General features: G+C 39.5%; 1 protein-coding gene across 5 annotated transcripts in view; it reads right to left on the bottom strand.

Annotated features, from left to right (window-relative positions):
• ZNF704 (zinc finger protein 704) overlaps positions 1–18412 on the bottom strand; it is a 231888-nt gene that overhangs the window by 179641 nt on the left and 33835 nt on the right. For 4 of the 5 annotated variants that reach the window (XR_005531415.1, XR_005531414.1, XM_039250103.1 and 1 more), the window contains exon 2: positions 5798–6039. Coding sequence is in view for 3 of the 5 variants with exons in the window: in XM_039250101.1 (XP_039106032.1) it covers positions 5798–6039 (242 nt within the window). In the remaining 2 variants the exon portion in view is untranslated. Of the gene's footprint in view, positions 1–5797; positions 6040–6205; positions 6287–18412 lie in introns of those variants that run through there. The other variant, XM_039250102.1, reaches the window with a different exon arrangement.

The raw sequence follows: 18412 nt of genomic DNA on the forward strand, positions 1-18412 counted from the left end.
GAGAAAAAGCAATGATAGAGTCTCTCCCTGAGAGGCATAGATAACTAATCGTGTTATTAGGCATGTTTTAACTTAATTATTGAATATGAATAATTATTCTACTCAAAGTAAATTTATAAGGCGAGATACAGATGTAGTCATTGGCAATAACAACCTATAGTAATTTTCCTAGAGGGGCTTTAACAAATCACCACAAACTGGGTGGCCTAAAACAACAGAATTTTATGGTCTCACAATTTTGGAGGCAAGAAGCTGAAATCAAGGTGTCAGAGAGCCATGTTTTCTTAGTCCTTTTGTGCTGCCACAACAAAATACCACAGATCAGTAGTTTACAAACCACAGAGAATTATTTCTCACTGTTTGGAGGCTGGAAGTCTGAGATCAGGGCGCCACAGGGTAGGCTGAGGCGGCATACTTCCTGTATCCTCACGTGGTGGAAGGGGCCAGAGAGCTCTCTGGGCCTCTCTAATAAGGGCACCAATCCCATTCATGACAGCGCCACTGTCATGACAGAATCAGCATGCAAAGGCCTTACTTCCTAAAGCCATCACGTTTGGGGATTTTGTGGGGGACAGATTCAGACCACAGCACTTTTTCTGAAGGCTCTGGGGGAGAATCTGTATCATGCCTTTTTCTTAACCCCTGGTGCTCTTCGGCTTGTAGACCAATCAATCCACCCTCTGCCTCCACTGGCATTCTCCTTGTATGTCTTTTGTCTCCTCTCCTTTTTTCTTGTATGGATACCAGTCATATCGGGCTACCCACCCACCCTAATGACCTAGCCTTTATTTGATTACATCTGCAAAGACCTTATTTCCAAATATGCTCACATTCTCAGGTACTGGGGGATTAGGACTTTGACACATCTTCTAGGGAACACAATTCAATGCATGCCCCATCTGCCACACACAGACCAAAACCCTTTATGTTTATTATCATCATTTGTACTACCTCACAACTGACAACTGTTCTATCATCTCCTCGGTTCTTACGTGATGTGATGGTGCTGAGTGCCCAGCGCTTGTTTCTCATGCTTTCTGTTTTGGTAAATATCTGCAGGATTTACTATAAAATCAGCAGATTTTATTAAATTATTTACTTTAAAAGTAGATTTCAATTAACATAAGCCAAAGAATACTACACACAATGTTTAAAATACTACACACAATGTTTAAAATATAGAGAAATACTAGCAGTTCTCTGGAACCACATTAGGAGTCTGCGCAACGGCACCCCCCAGCCAACGCCCTACAGCAGGCAGAGCTAACATGAGCGGAAAGTTCTCCTTCAAAAGGGACTCTCCTGAGTCCTTCATGTTCTCTCTTCTGATACTCACAGAGTTGACCCCCATGCCTAGTTACCCCTTGGGTCAGTTCAAACACTCCAACACTTTCTAGGTTGTGAAAGAACTTGGTATTAGTAACTACATTCAAGCAAGTCAGTTCATAAGAAGTCTCATGTTACTCCCGACAGCTTGGCACACATTCCAAGAACTAAAAAATTCTTTCCAACTACTTTTATGCCTCATATCCCTGGCTAATCTGTAAATTCCCTACACTGGATTACACATCTTTCTTTCTTTTTCTCCAGATTTTGACCACTAATCTGGGCATTATTCAGTTATTATCTGGGCCCAGGTTCATCATCTTTTTCAAATCAGGCTAAAATCACTGTCTTAGCTAATGAGTCACTGAGCTCTACCCACAGGAAACCACTGACTAGCATTTGTTGTACTTACTGACCTTCAGTCTCATTCATTTCTTGAGCCAAACCACAGTACTGGAATTCCTTTCTGGATGGACTCTTCCAGAGCTCACACCCCTGTCTCTTTATACTCTTAAGGTTCCTTTTACTCAATTCTCCATAGAGATCAAGACAGCTAGCATTTTTCCCTAGAGATTAAAAAAATACTTAAGATGACATATCTAGAATTAGTAACTCCTCATTCTCCATTCACAATCTCTTTCGGAGGGGGCTGTCATCTTTCATAACCAGGCATCACTAAGTAAAGAAGTGATGAAACCTTCAGAAACAGATACGTCATTGACAGACTGTTAGCACTGACACTCTGGGTAACCCCCGACCCAAATATTGCTCCCCAATAACCCTTAAATTTGCAAAGAATTTTCTTTTCTGTTAATGACAGCTCTTTAGTTCCAAAGAAACGTTGCATATTCACGTGCTCTCTGACACGCTCTTGATCTGTCTGTTTAGTTTTTCTACTGAAGAACTTGGAATACTCAACTCTATGATGCACTCACCCACATCCCCAAGACCCCCAAAAGAAAAGAGTGCTTCTTCCTAAGCTCAATCAAGCAATGTCCCACAGGTAAGGGGACTCCACTGCATGCATATCATGCAGGACTCCTGACAATATGCAAGGCAGTCTAGCACACTTCCACCCACCTTCCTTGGCTGTCTCGCTCACAGGGCACAGCCCTGCAGCACAGTATGTATCTCCCTCCTCCCATGCCCTCTGGCGCACCCCTTTTCTCCCACACGTACCTGTCTCAATAAGATGCTTGCATTTAATCCTGCCTTGGCATTTGTTTCTCAGATAGTCCAGCCTAACACACTGGGATTAATAACTCATTTAAATTTAGATTTTCCCGAAACTAGCAACTTTCAAATGGGTCCTCAGAAAACAGGTATAAACAAACAGGGATTTTGGAGAGTAGAACTCAGACAGAGTTCCTCCTTCTCGATTCCATTCATCCCCATCTCGAAACAGATACTAAGAACAACAAAAAACGAGGCTTTTGAACAGTTGTGTCAAATTAACAGCTTTTGTAATATTGAGAGATTCTCTTTTATGTACAAATTCATTCAGTTCTAAAAAGAAGGGAGCAAATTAAGGGCCGTTACTTGAAATTAGCCACTTAGGTATCTGTTTCCATGATTCAACTGTAGGCTTGTAGAGGGTTGGCATCCCATTTCATTCAAATGTTTCTACTGAGTGCCACGTTTGTAGCAGGTGCTCCATGAGTAATCTACTGAATGGAAGCAGGAAATGCTCAATCACAATGAGGTATAAGGATGGGGAGGGCAGTGCCCAGATCCCAGGAATATGAAAAAAATATATCTATATCTTCATTATATAAACCAGAGAAAATAAACTTCAAGTACTTTTTTAGAAAATATAGAAAGTAAAGGTCAACAAAAGTCTTCTTTCCTATAGTGGGAATAAGCAAAGGATAGAGTGAGAAAGATTATAAAGAATTGATTTTAAACTGCCGAGAAATTCTGTAACAGTGATACTCTCTTGGTTGAAAAGCCTTTCTAAGAACTGGCCGGTACATAACATCTGGATTTAGGAGAACAAGTTTCAATAATCATGTGGATAGAGCTACAGATTATATATATATATAATATGATATGTATATATATTATGCACATATCTATTACAGATAAGATACAGATTTCCTTATACCAACGAACTTCACCATACTGTAGACTCACTCAAACTTCATGATCTATCTGCTAACAGATAGATTACATTTCTCCTTTTGTCCTTTATGAGCAAAAAAGAAAAGTCCCATATCTTCCTACCATGTTAGGTAAAGGAGTTTTTAAAACAAAATAATGATTTACTTATAGTGGAAAGATGACATTTACAAAATAATTTCATAACAGTAAATGGAAATAGAACTGAAAGAATTGAGAGTTCTATAGTTAAACCCCACAATGTCTGATTCCTTCATCATTATCAAGAAAGAGAGCAATTTATTTCACCAACTATTGGCATATTTGTGATGATTAAATTCTTACTGTAGCAGTGAAAACAAGTATATTAGAGGAAATCTCAAACAATGAAGCTTTAACTAGTACCTCCCGGAATAGATGAATAGGTCTAAATTATATCTTGTCATTGGGGAATTTCTGCTGGACATTAATGGATCCAAAATCTAATTAACTTCCCTATACTGTTTAACAACCCTACAATAACACTGGCTTGACTCATAACTTTTAAGTACCCTTAGTGAATTGGAGAAAGTGGAAAAAATATTGCACATACCACAGTCAGAAAAGGCAGAAAACATTTTACTTCCCTATTCATTATTTTCCCCAGAAACTATTGCAAATGGGGTGAAATTAAAGAATAAAGATATATCTAAAACAATCTATGGTAATTTAAAATGATTAACTCCATGTCTTTTAATATATAAAGTACTCTAATGGAATTTTTAGGTAGAGTCAATCTTGGAGAACTGAAAGTTGTCACTTATGATCTGACATTGGAAAGTCTAATTTTTTGTACTAAAAGCTTCAAAAAATAAAATAAAACCATAGCTCTTCACATTTCAACTTAACATGTCACTTGTTCTATGAGTCAACCAAATAACAGCTATGAACTGAAGTGCATACCAGTTTCAGGGCACGACAAAACATCTCATAACAACCCCCCAGTTAAAGGAATTAATCCTAAAGAATTTAACATGCACTTTATATGAAAAAAATTAGAAAAGCAAATAGTTCCAAGTGATTAAACAGAAGTCATGATAATATGAAAACTTTCAACAAAGGTTAAGAAAAACAAAGAGACCTATAATTTTAGAAAGTATGACAGATTTGGTAGTAGAATAGAAAAATACATAATTTCCTAGAGGAGATACTTTTGATTTAATATAGAAAGCAATGAAATTCTAATTATAAAAAGTAAATAGGTAGAAAAGAAACATTTATTCCTTTTCCAAGGATACTATATTCCTAGTTAAAACCATTTAAACAACAGAGGACTTCTCAAAAATTTGCTTACAATTCTCTATTCACAATCTCTTTTGGAGGGGGCTGTCATTTTTTATAACTAGACATCACTAAGTGAAGAAATGATGAAACCTTCAGAAACAGATATGCTGTTTAGACACTGTTGGGTTTTGGTAACAACATACGGTATACATATTAATAATAAGCAAGTTTTTATGCTACAGCACTTTTTTCTTTCACCCAACAAACATTTATGGAGCCCCTAGCACATAACTAAGCATTATTTTAGCACTATTGATACAGGTTGAACAAGATGGACCAAAATCCCGGCCAACATGGAACTTATTTTCCAGGTGGAATAAATGACAAGCAAGAAAATAAGTTTAAAAGGTCTCCTGTGTTCCATTCTACTACTGTTCCACGTCATTCTGCCCCAGTGTCGTGCTTTCATTTAACGCTACTGGATATAGCTGAAATAAAATTATAATGTGATAAAAGTCTTTTGATACTTCGAACAAACCCTCTTGGCCCAGTTCTGAGGTAGATCTACCTTAAAAGGATTACCATGCTCTAAACCAGGGATCATCAAACTTTTTCTGTAATGAGTCACATACAAGTATTTTAGGCTTTGCTATGATCTATGTTGCATATTCTTCATTGTTTTAAACCCCTTTACAAACGTAACACCACTCTTCTTTCACAGGCTACACACGAGCATGCCAGGCGCTAGATCCGGCTACAGTCACAGCTCTCCAAGCTCTGCCCAAAAGATGTGAGTGTCCCTGCTTTTAAATGGCTATGCTCAGCACTACATTTCATGTTTGGTTGTTTTACATTTACTCTCTTGTGTGTTATTGTTCATTTTCCAAAATCGAACAAAACATTCTTTTCTAGAACTCTTTTCTAGGACTTTCAACTCGCGCAGCCATGAAGTCAGTTCTGAAGAGCAGGGCCACCTGCTCTATTTCACACGAGCAACAGAAAAATGTTCTTGGCAGAAAGCCCTTCCTGACTCTACACACTCTAGATAGATACGCTAGAGGTTTACCTGCTCTGCACAGGCAGACACATAGAAAGGCTAAAATTCCCTTACCTTGCTGGAGGAACATCAATATTGGAAGAAACGACTTTTCGTTTTTGCTCAAGGAGACAGACGGAGCGCGTGTTTTCTTTTTCATGGTCAAGGGCTCGGTTGGCTTTTTTGGCATCTGCTGTTTTCACATCTTCCTCCATGGCCAATGGAAACAAGTGTTGATGAGACATTTTTTTACTAGAGTCACGTTTTAAGTCCTCTGGTTGAAATGTGAAGGTCATTTCCCGCTTAATGCTTCCCACCTGTGAAACAAAACACAAAAATTCTCACTCACATAAAGCATCACCTTGGCACGAGCATGTGCAGATGACCCTGAGGAGAGACCAGAGACTAGAGACCTCCTTGTTCATCGCAAAGATTTTATAGTTTAAATGAGAAAAAATGTGACATGGAAATGAAATAACTGACCTTACAGAGTAAAATACAGTTGATGCATCATCCATCATAATGCAAACCAGAAACATCACAAATGTAAGAGGGGCCTTTCAGGCACATAAAAACTTCAAAGACTTAAAAGCATCATACTTCCAGAATAAATCTAAAAATTTAAAACATCCCTGTTTTCTCTTCTACAACTGAGAAAGCTCAATTAATTAATTCTTAAATATTTCACACTGATTATATTAAAGAGAAGAGTGCTATAAAGCACAAAATATGAGCCTTATCTCTGAATATGGATACTGATCATAACCATACACTAGTTCATGAAGAACTGTTTTTATCTTTCATCTAAAGCAGTTAAGATCTTAGTGAAATCCCTCATTACTATGACGATAAAAGGGTCATTAATTTTTCTTATCATTTTTGACTAAATGCAACAATGATTAAGGTTTAAGACAAACAGAAAAATTAAGCCTCAGGGCACTGAATCTAGTGCTTTTAGAATTTGTGATGACTGAAAACAAAGACAACTTAAAGGAAGATTTTGGTAAAGGTGGTGGGTGTTATGAATGAGTTCTGGAGTGAATATTTAAAGTCATGAGTGTACGAGGAAGAGCCTCACTGATCAGTGGAGTGTGTTTCAAAATATGCACACCTCTGAGACTTCACAGGCCCATCTGACAGCTCAACCTTCTTGTGGATTTAGTTTGCCAAATCAATAAATCTTCACTTCCCCACTTAAATAGGAGATATGCTTGTTCCTTTCTTTTTAATTTCAGGTAGGAGGAAAAGCGCAACAAATCTGGTCCAATAGATTTGTTGTTAGAGAGGCTAACGCCACAAACACGGCATTTTCAGAATAAAATCAGATGATGTGTTCACTAATAGCAGAGCCTGCCAGTGTACGATGCCACAGACTAGAAATTTTCAGACTGAAGGGAAACTCTGAGATATGCATGTTAGAGCCATAGACCTGCTCACATATGAGAGTTTCCAGAACCCAGCGATGACTTATGCCTTGGAATCCAGTTAGCTGGAATGTATCTTTCATATGAACGCAGAGCTCTAAACTGAGCTCTTTTCTTCTTTCCTTGGCCTGTACTTCTCAGGGCAAAAAAGATCCTCTCCCCGCGGTGTTCCTCCCAGACCTAGCTCCAGGAAAATGACCAGCCACTTTGGGTCCACTCATTAAAAAGTTACCATATTCCTTAAAATTAATGTTTAAAAAAATTTTTTTTAACATTTAATTTTTATTTTTGAAAGAAACAGAGCGGGACGGGGTAGGTGCAGAGAGAGAGGGAGACAACAGAATCCGAAGCAGGCTCCAGGCTCTGAGCTGTCAGCACAGAGCCCAACCCTGGGTTCGAACCTACAAACCGTGAGTTCATGACCTGAGCAGACGCTTAACCAACTGAGCCACCCAGGCACCCCTTAAAATGAATGCTTTTAAGAGCTGTTTTAATAAAGAGCTGTTTTAATAACACCAATACACAACAGAAAAATATAAAGAAAATATTTCAAACTTCAAGAAATGAAATGCATGTTCAGTAAAAATGTCGCTTGGAAAACTGACAAATGTGACTACTAATATTAAATATCTATCATGAGTCACTTTCTAAAATTCTTTTTATTTATTTATTTTGAGAGAGACAGAGACAGTGTGAGTGGGGGAGGGGGAGAGAGAGAGGGAGAAAGAGAGAGAGAATCCCCACCAGGCTCCACAGTGTCAGTGCAGAGCCCGAGGCAGGGCTTGAACTAACAAAACTGTGAGATCATGACCTGAGCCAAAATCAAGATGCTTCACTGACTGAGCCACCCAGGTGCCCCACCATGAGTCACTTTCTATGCAACTTTTTCTGCCTGCAGGTAGGAGAGGGGGGTGCTTTTTCAGTTTCGTAGCATTTCATTCCAAACCTGTGTTCCAAAAGGGATACACTAAACACCAGGCACAGAAAATGAAAACAAAAGACCTGGTTTTGATGATTATAAATAGTATCTCCCTCAGTGTCAAGTATTACATTAATTAAATATTTAAGTAGTCATTAGTATTAAATTGTAGCAATAATTGATATCTATACGTCTCTTGGCGCAAATGTACTGGTTAAATGAATTCGATCCAAAGATAGATATGGTTCGTGGAGAACATTATAGGAAGTTTAGCTTTTAGTTTCAAAATTTTGGGGAAAAAACCCCCAGCATTCTAAAGCAAATTAATACAAAGTAGCATAGATTTCCCGTGAAAATTATATTGTAATTATATATCATGCGCTTATCCAAGACTTCATAAAAATACAGTAGTATTTGTGTAAGCTATAAATCTTCCACAATACATCCTAAACAAGAAACTAATCTCTCAATAATGATCAGAGAATTTTAGCAATATCATGGATATCAAAGACTATTGAGCCTAGACTCCTTGTTTTAAAAGTGGACTTAAGGGGCACCTGGGTGGCTCAGTCAGTTAAGCATCTGACTTCGGCTCAGGTCATGATCTCAGGGTTGGTGGGTTTGAGCCCTGCATTGAACACTGAGCTCTGTGCTGACAGCTCAGAGCCTGGACCCTGCTTCAGATTCTGTGTCTCCCTCTTTGCCCCTTCCCTGCTCATGCTTGCTTTCTCTCTCTCTCTCTCTCTCTCTCTCTCTATCAAATAAATAAACATTAATGAAATAAAATAAAAAATAAAAGTGGACTTAAAAGGAGTTAGAGGGGCACCTGAGTGACTCAGTCAGTTAAGCATCTGACTCTTAACTATGGTTCAGGTCATGATCTCAGTTTATAAGGTTGAGCCCATCATGGGGCTCTGTGCTGAGAGCGTGAAGCCTGTGGGATTCTCTCTCTCTGCCTCTCTCCCTCTGCCCCACCCTGCTCATGCTCAAGCTCTCTCTCAAAACACATAAATATTTAGGGGGTAAAAAGAAGTTAGAAATGGGCCAAAGAGAACAAGAAATGTAGTGATGAGTAAGAGATTTCAGAGACTTTCAGTCCTGGGTTCCTCTGGGTGTAAAGCTAGTGGAAGGAGGGGATGACAGGTGTAGATCTTCATTATATCACTATTACTATATTACTATTACTGTATCACTATATCACTGTTACATGTTCTTCTTAACATTTTTTTATTTATACCAGATATTATATAAAACTTTCTTTCCGAGTTTATTTAAGTAATCGCTACACCCAACATAGGGCTCAATCTCCTGACCCCAAGAGCAAGAATCTCATCTCTTCCCACCGAGCCAGCCAGGCACTCCTGAAAACATTTTGTAAAAGGAGAGTTCACAGGAGAATAGAGAGTGGGAGGAGCACATGAAGTCAAATCTTGAGACGCTGGACTCTGAAGTGGCTCAGAGCAATGGGGCGGTGTCTGGAGAGGGTGTGGTACACGGGAGAACGTGCGAAGACAAGAGGTAGCAGCACATGTGTGAATGCTGAGGCAGAATGGAGAGAAAGGGATGAGTCAGAGCTAGTGAGAGCATAGAAGGGGACAGGGCAAACATCCAGCTGTTGCACCGCTCGCAGATTAGCAGAGGAACACAGAGGAACCCTGATTAAATTTGGACCCTTATTAGATTAGCAGAACAAAGCCGCTAGAGGAAGGTATGGTCCCATTTATAGGAGATTTGCAGAAAGGGCAAATCCATAAAGATAGGAAATAGACCAGTGACTGCTTAGGGCTGGGGGCGGGAGCTAGAACTGACAGCAAATGGGCACCAGAGAACTTTTTGTGGAGGTGGAAATGTTCTAGAACTAGACTATAGTGATATTTGTATAATGCTGCAAATTTATTAAAAATCATTGAACCGTATTCTTACAATGAGATGAATATTATGGTATATAGATTATACCTCAATAGAACTATGGAAAAAAAAAAAAAAGAACTAAACCAGAAGTAATTGGCGTGGAAAATGTATTCGCAAGAACAGCTAGACCAGAAATGGGTAACCGTGCTTATAAAAGAGGCATCCATAAAGTCTACTAGTTTGTTTGTTAAAAAAAAAAAAATTATGCTATGGCAGTCCAGGCCACTGCAAGTGACTGTATGGTTATATCCTGCATATTGGCAAGATGAGACTAAAATCCTGTCCCTACTCAAGCCATGTGCCCTGGCTTCGCCACCCATGGAAGAAGGACACTTTTCTAATTTTTCCACCTGGAGAGGAATTTTTGTGCTTTATCTGTCCCAAAAGGGCACTTTTATTTATTTTTCCCCCAGTTTGCACAATGCCCTGGTGACAAAAGGAAACTCTTCTGAGGATCGAGGAGCCTGGGCCAAGTTAGCTTCCTTCCTGGAAGGAGATATCAATTAATTATGTGACTCATATGAGCTGATAGTTTTGATATAGAAAAGTTGAGGCTAGTGGAAGAATCACTCTATGCTATAGTTCACAAGGAGGCAAAGGGTTCAACAATGGAAGACAGCCAGAAAACAAACACAATCTAGAAGTCCTGAGGGACAAATGATGAAGAAAAACAGTAAGACCATTAACTAGTAATTTCCAGGAGAAAATACAAGGCTAAGGTTTAGGAATAATCTTAGTCTAGGTTTACAAAAAATGTGTCCCCTGCCCAGGGAAGGATTAATCTCATTATCCCACACTGATAAGACTGAAAGTTAGAAGCCAGAAGTATTCGATTCTGGTTGTCACATTTCAAGAAGGACACTCACAAAGAGGAACAAACACAACAGAATAATCAGCATGGCAAAGATCTGATTGGGAGGAATTGGAGATATTTTGTTTAGAAAATAGGAGGGTTATGCCCCACACAGCTGCTCTTAGATGAATGGACAGCTCTCCTGAAGAAGAATTTGAGTTCTGTGTTCCTCTAGAAACAGGGTCAATAGCATCCACTTCTGCTTCCAGTTGACTCCCTTCTGACCTTATGGTTTACCCTCTCTTCCTCTTTTCTTCTTATTCCTCTACCACATTGTAAATGAAACCACTAGTATCTGTAAGAAATTCCTATTATTTATTTTCTACTTAGCTGTGCTTTCATGGAGTCATAAACTGTTAAGTAGGTAGATTCCAGGAAGTTACCTAGTCTCACTTAAACATTTCCTTTTTCACTGTTTCACTATAGTTTAAATGTACTTTTCATTTTTAAAAATGTTTAAGGAGCACCTGGGTGGCTCAGTTGGTTAAGCGTCTGATTCTTGATTTCAGTTCAGGTCATGATCTCACAGTTCATGACATTGAGCCCCACATTGGGCTGTGTGCTGACAGCGCAGAGCCTGCTTGGGATTCTCTCTCTCTCCCCTACCACTCACTCATGCTCTCTCTCTTTCAAAATAAATAAATAAACTTAACAATGTTTATTACAAATATATGCTTGTTACTAAATTTTCAATAAAATGTGTATAAAATAAAATGAGGGAAGTTTTCTATTCTGTTCTTCCCCACTCTTTTCCCAGCCCTACCCAGTCAGGTCCAACACCCAGAAAGATTAGCTTTTAGCAATATACTGCAAAATTTCAGATTACTTAAAATGCATTAAATACTTGTTTAGAGTAACTGATAATGGAAATTATACGACATGTATTATTCTGCCACTTATTTTCTCACTTCACAATAAAGAACTTTACATGTTAGTAGTAGATCTGCTAATTTTTTAAAACATGGAAAACTATGACAGTCATGAGATTGGATTTTTTTTAAAAACTGACCTTTTCTTGACAGACACTGAGGCTCTTTTCAATTTTTCATTATTAAAAATAATTATAGGGGGGCGCCTGGGTGGCTTAGTCGGTTAAGCGTCAGACTTTCGCTTAGGTCATGATCTCGTGGTTCGTGGGTTCAAGCCCCGCGTCGGGCTCTGTGCTGACAGCCAGCTCAGAGCCTGGAGCCTGTTTCAGGGTCTGTGACTCCCTCTCTCTCTGACCCTCCCCTGCTCACGCTGTCTCTCTCTCTCTCTCTCTCTCTCTCTCTCCTAGAAATAAATAAAACATTAAAAAAATTAAAAAAAAATAATTATAGGGGTGCCTGGGTGGCTCAGTTGGTTTGGTGTCCAACTTCGGCTCAGGTCATGATCTCACGGTTCATGGGTTCGAGCCCCACGTCACGCTCTGTGCTGACTGCCAGCTCAGAGCCTGGAGACTGTTTTGGATTCTGTGACTCCCTCTCTCTCTGACCCTCCCCCCCTCTCTCTTAGAAATAAATAAAATATTTAAAAAAATTTTTTTTAAATAATTATACAGTGAACATCCTTGTATACATATGCAAACAGGTTTATGCACTCGTGCCAGCATTTTTGCAGGAAAAGTTCCTGGAGATTAACATTTCTGAATCAAACGACAAAAATTTTCTTCATGGGGGAATAAAACATAGAACACCTAAACAACATACCACGAAGTCACCAAAAGAAGGCCATCAAAATATATCCATGATCTATTAAGAGTAAAAGTCAAGTTGCAAACTAGTATATCAGGCATGATTGCACTGCATTTAAAAAACAGAATAGTTTACTAAATAAGCTTATACCTTAAGGAAAAGAAGACTGAATGGGCCAAGAGGGTTTCTTTCTTATATAATTAGGCATATCTATGAATGCACGCACGCGTGAGCATGCGCACACATACACACAATTTTTAGGTGGTGATATTATAGGAGAAGCTTATGTTTCTAAGGTTTTCAAATTAAAATAAAACACAACTTAAAAACTGAGATTCACCAGGGGCGCCTGGGTGGCTCAGTCGGTTGGGCGTCCGGCTTCAGCTCAGGTCATGATCTCGCGGTTTGTGGGTTTGAGCCCTGCGTCAGGCTCTGTGCTGACAGCTAGCTCAGCGCCTGGAGCCTGTCTTCGGATTCTGTGTCTCCCTCTTTCTGTCCCTTTCCTGCTCACACTGTCTCTCTCTTTCTCTCTCTCAAAAATAAATAAAACATAAAAAAATTTTAAAGAAAACTAAGATTCACCAAAATTATAAGGGATAATGCTCTGTGTTAGTCGACATATAAGGAAACCGGGACGTTTAATTATTGTTAGAGAGAAGATACATGTAGTAGGAGGTCGATCTGGTGAAGGTAACAAATTTAGTTGTGCGTCCCTTTGTTTTTAGCAATTCTATGTCTAAGGGAAGATAAAAGAAAAGCACACAAAGATATTTATCACAGAACTTGTTGTAACTTTTAAAATAATGGAAATTCCCTAAATATCCATTAAGAAATTTAAGGTTAAATAAGCATAAATTAATGTATGGTTAAAAACTAAGACACAACTCTATATTTATTAAAATGGAAAGACATTTACTACATTAACTGAAATCAAAGAAAATCCAAATGAGTGTATGTAGTATGATCTCAGGGAAGAGGAATGTGTATATATAAAGAGAGAAAATTCTGAAAAGACCAAATGTGAACAATGGTTTTTCTTGGGAGCAGATTTATAGGCCAATTGTGCTTTCTATCTTATTTGCCTACAGTTTGGTATTTTAAAAACTATGAAGTTATTCTATGATGAAAAAATATATATCATTTTTATCCAATTGTTTCTCTAGTATCTAGCATTTATATAACAAATACTTTTCCTTCTACTAGCTTTCAATTATTAGTACCTATGCATATATTAAAGGGAAAAGTGAATTACTTAAAATAATGCATTCACATGCACTATTACTTCCATTGATTATCAGCACCCCTCAACCATATTGTACTATAATAACAACCATTGAATTCCTTCTTCCTACCCAACTCAGAAGCCCTTCATACAGACACATGCATTATCTAGTGTAATTTCTTGCAAGGCAACAAAGCTTCAGCGTTCAATTATATGAGAATACTACCAATTACTGAGTTAACTAACAAAACTCAAAATTTTTATTCCAATAAACAGCTTTTGTTTTCCCAGCAAAAGATAAACAGCGTAACTCTAAATATGATATACTTGGGGAAATTGCAATATTTTAAACAAGAAGTTAACCATATCTATTTAAATCTTGAATTTCTCTAAATGGTGTCCTTTGTGAATTGGATGCCACTTTCTAAGACAGGGGCTGAAGCTCATCAGCTTTTCTCAATACAAAAACATCTGGTTTTCACTGGAGGATTCTAACAGCTCATCAGAACAAAAGACGGCTTCTAACATCAGCCCACTTACTTGATCAATCCTTTCTTCTGTCTACACTGAAGTGCATCCCAGGCCACCTTAATCCTAACACCCTCCTTATGGATTTACAGCAATAAGATGCCAAAAAGCATGTGTCAACACGCACTCCTGGAAATCATCCTTGCTTACTCATCTCAACCCAATAAAATGCGAGGAGTTGGCTCTGTAGATTAACTGGATTTCCAGGAAAAATTTGCAGAAAGTCAATCCATTTGCCTTTTGGGGCTTTCTGCATCGTAAGACAGTAGAAGAGAAATTCTGGAAAGGAGAATAAAATTCATGCCACAGCAAAACCACTTTTGGAAAGCAAGCCTTAAAAGGCAAGTGAATGGTCTACTTGGCTGACCAACTCTTCCATTTACCAGGAAACGACACAGTCGCACCTGACAAACTTTGTAAGAGAACTTTTCCTACTTCAGACTGTGTTTCCTGACATTAGGATTCATTCTTTAAACTTGCTTTCAAAACACATAAATATACATTACTTATTTCGTGACTGATGACAATGGCACATCAACCACAGAATAGAATATGTAATCAGACCCAAAGATTTTAAAACACGTCACCAAAAAAGCAAAGGTTGTATTAATAATAGGGACAACAGATTGTAAATAATTTAAAATATTACCACTAAAGGTCATGCTCAAAGAAAGATTGGACTCTGAGTCAATTGACAAAATGTATGTTCAAAAGTAGTCAACAGAACTCTACTCATTTTAGATTAAATCCTTCAAATTTCATGCTAGGTACACAGAAAAATAAGTTGGATGGCAAATCTAACCAGTCTTAATGAACGGCTGTAATAGAAACACTTTAAAGACCATTGCTTCCAATTGCTAGCTCCCTGATTATATTATTTCCCTTGGCCCTCTGAAACCAATGAAGTGTTTGACTGCTTTATCCTCAAGAATATTATTTCTCTATGCCAAGACAGAGTAAAAGGCAGATGGAAAATCAGACTAGTTTGGTGGTATGAAGGTGGGGCAAGAAGTAAAACTCGGAACAGAGTTGAAACCAAATATTAGGTTTTGGCATCATGAATTCTAACCATGCAACTACAATATCTCAGCAATCACTGTTGTTATTGCTGGGTTTACTACAGCAAGTTTTAACTTTAATATCTTGACAATTTAATATTCAACAAAGCATGACTTGGCTTGCCTAATGGCAGATTAGTCAGCTGTACATTTAGCAAAGTGATTGCAAAAATCTTTGGAAGACTTCTTGGCTGAAGCTTCAAGCCTTCTATTAAAATTATGCAAGTGAGAACACACAACTTCAGTATTTTTTTCAAGCCTTTCTGAAAAGCCCTGAATAAAAATACCTACTTCTATAAAGTCCAATGGGGAAACAGGCTGAGCCAATGTTACCTGCACATTTTGTCCAACCAAATGGAAGTAGAGGGGAAACCAGTAGCAATATGGGTCCAAGTTACCGTATTTAACTTCAGTATACAGAATTTTTAACTTATCACATTACTTAGGTATTCCATTTGTTTTCTCTAAGTCAAAGTTCAACTCAACCGATCACACCTAGTCGATGTAAAAATCCTGTGGCCTTTACCTTCCAAATACATCCAGAATCCAGTCACTTCCCACCACCTTCCACAGTCAAGCCACCATCACCGCCTGCCAGGGTTTGCACAAGTTTCCTCCCTGGATTCCTGTTCGCATCCCTGCCCCACCTCCCACACACCCCAGTCCCTTCTCAGTCACAGCAGTCAGCCATTCCTTTCCTCAGCTCAGAACCCTCCAATGGCTCCCCATTCTGCTCAGAATTAAAGTCAAAGGCCTTGCGGTAGCCTTCAGGGCCCCATCCTTCCTCGTCCCTCTCCGGCTCCCTCTTCCTACTCTCATCTCTCCTCCAACCCTTGCTGGCCTTGAACATGCCAGACACACCCCTGCCTCCGGACCTTTCCACTGGCCACCCCATCTTCCAGGAATGTTCTTCCTTGATATATCCACACTGCTTGCTTCCTCACCCTTTCAGTGTGTGCAGATTCTCCCCCTCAGTGAAGCTACCCCTGACCACCCTATTTAAAGTTACAGTGCTTTTCTCTCCCTCCACATCTGCCACATTCTATTCCGTATTATTATTCTATTGCACTTACTGTTTTACAAAAAAAACTGTATAATTTACTATTTATTATGTTTATGGACTGGGCTGCTCCCCCAGAATAGCTCTCTGAGGGTAGACATTTTTTTGTTTTGTATACTGATATTTCCCAGCACCTAGAAGAGTATCTGAAACATAGAGGACCCTCAATAAGTATTTGTGGAATAAATGAATGAATTTTCAGGTGATTATATGTGCTATCTGGTAGCACTTACTAATAAAAGTCTAAGAAGGATGGATGTCAGATTCCTGAGGCTGCAAATGTGGGGTTCCTCAGTCTCAAAGGTATTTCCTAAGCTACCAGAAAGAAATGGTGAATCGTGCTACCTTCGGGGAAAAACTTAGGTGAGGCACCGAATGGTCGTCATCTTATTCCCTTCCTTATCAAAGCACTCAGCTTTATTTCATGGAGGACTTTATCTCCAGGAATGCAATCCTTATTTTATAATAAAATCTATAGAGAAAATAAAATTTATTTTACTTTTTAAATTAAGGGACTCTGAACCTTCCTTCTACAAATATCACCTAGGTTAATCCAGGACAAACCTATAGAGAGATAACAAGGCATAATTTCAGAAGCAAGTCACAGTTAAAGTTATATGATTCTTTAAACTCTTAGGGGGAGAAGATTCCTGGAGGGTAAAGTACTGGGGGCAAGTCATCGCACAGCCTGGCCCCCAGGGATGCCCAGGGATGCTTCCTCACACCTGCTTGTGGCTCCCCGCAGATCCAGCCCACTTGCTCTCCCAGTAAATCCTAACATTTGTAGTCCAAAATAACAATGCCATTTTTAATTTCTTCCACATTTGGTTTACAGTAAATACGTTTGCCAATGGAATTTGGGTCTTACTTGAAGCTTTTTCGTGTAAGCTTCCTTCTGTACAGGCAGCTGTTTTACTGAGGGATAGTTGACCTACAGAGGACTTGTCCATACTAGTTGATGGGTCAGAGCCTCACCGACTGTCACTGCCACTGCCAGGAGGAGCTGGGGTCCCTGTGCACAGAACAGACCTCCACTGTCTCTGACCTTTCCTCCTTGGAGCCTCTCCCCAAGGGGCCCCTCTCACTTACCTCGCTCCATCACACTGATCGGAGGGGCTACTCCAGAGACTACAAATTTCACAGGGCCCTTCCTATACCCTTCCTGGACCCCGTCCCCCATCTCCCGGAGGGCCCCTCTGCTCTCCTGAAGAGCATCTGTGAGCTCCCTCGTCCCCACCTGGCCTGAATCCTAGGCACAAACGCACAGCAAGAAAGAGGAGACTCACAGGAAATCAAGCAGTAGGGCAAAGCTCACTTTCTTCATGTTTAAAATCACTATTTGCCTCTGACCGGGGAATTAAATCAGACTTGAAAACATGGTTTCTCTGATCAAACCACACATTTCCCGAAAGTGGCTGGAAAAGAACTTTATGGAAAATTGTTGAATGTAGTTCTGACATGTATAAATAAAAAGGCAAATCAGTTCTTGAAGAGAATATTGTGCAATTTCTCTGGGGCACCAACAGGGCCAAGAGCATCTTTTCTTTCAGGACTCTGATGGAAGAGAGCAAGAGACTGATGTCAGTTAATGGCAGTGGCTGGAAATGACGGTGCTGGTGACCGGGCCAGGCCACGTGCACATGAGGACCTAGAGGAAGCCAGCGAAGAGTGAGGCGGAGGGCGGAGCGGACTCTGGAGAGAAACGGGAACAGAGGGCAGGAGGGTCCTCAGACAAATGGCGTCTGAGTGCTGTCTTATCCCCCCACACTCCGGTCCTATACCCGCGCACGCATCAGTGCTGACCTTGCGTCTCTCCGGCTAGGGGCCTTGAAACATAATCCCCACCCACCTCACCCCACTTTCTTTTCTGTAAAACCTACGCTGCTTTCAACTTCTTGCAACAAAAAGCAAAAGCGTTAGACCAGCTCACCCAATACCTTGAGTCCCTTTGCCAACAGAACTATTAAGACAGCTTTTGGCACTCATCAGTGGTTGCCACAGTCTGACACAACTTGTTTCATTTTCAGAGAGATGAAGAGGGA

Source organism: Hyaena hyaena, unplaced genomic scaffold, assembly GCF_003009895.1.
Source record: "Hyaena hyaena isolate Hyena2069 unplaced genomic scaffold, ASM300989v1 scaffold_358, whole genome shotgun sequence".
Classification (NCBI taxonomy): Eukaryota; Metazoa; Chordata; class Mammalia; order Carnivora; family Hyaenidae; genus Hyaena; species Hyaena hyaena.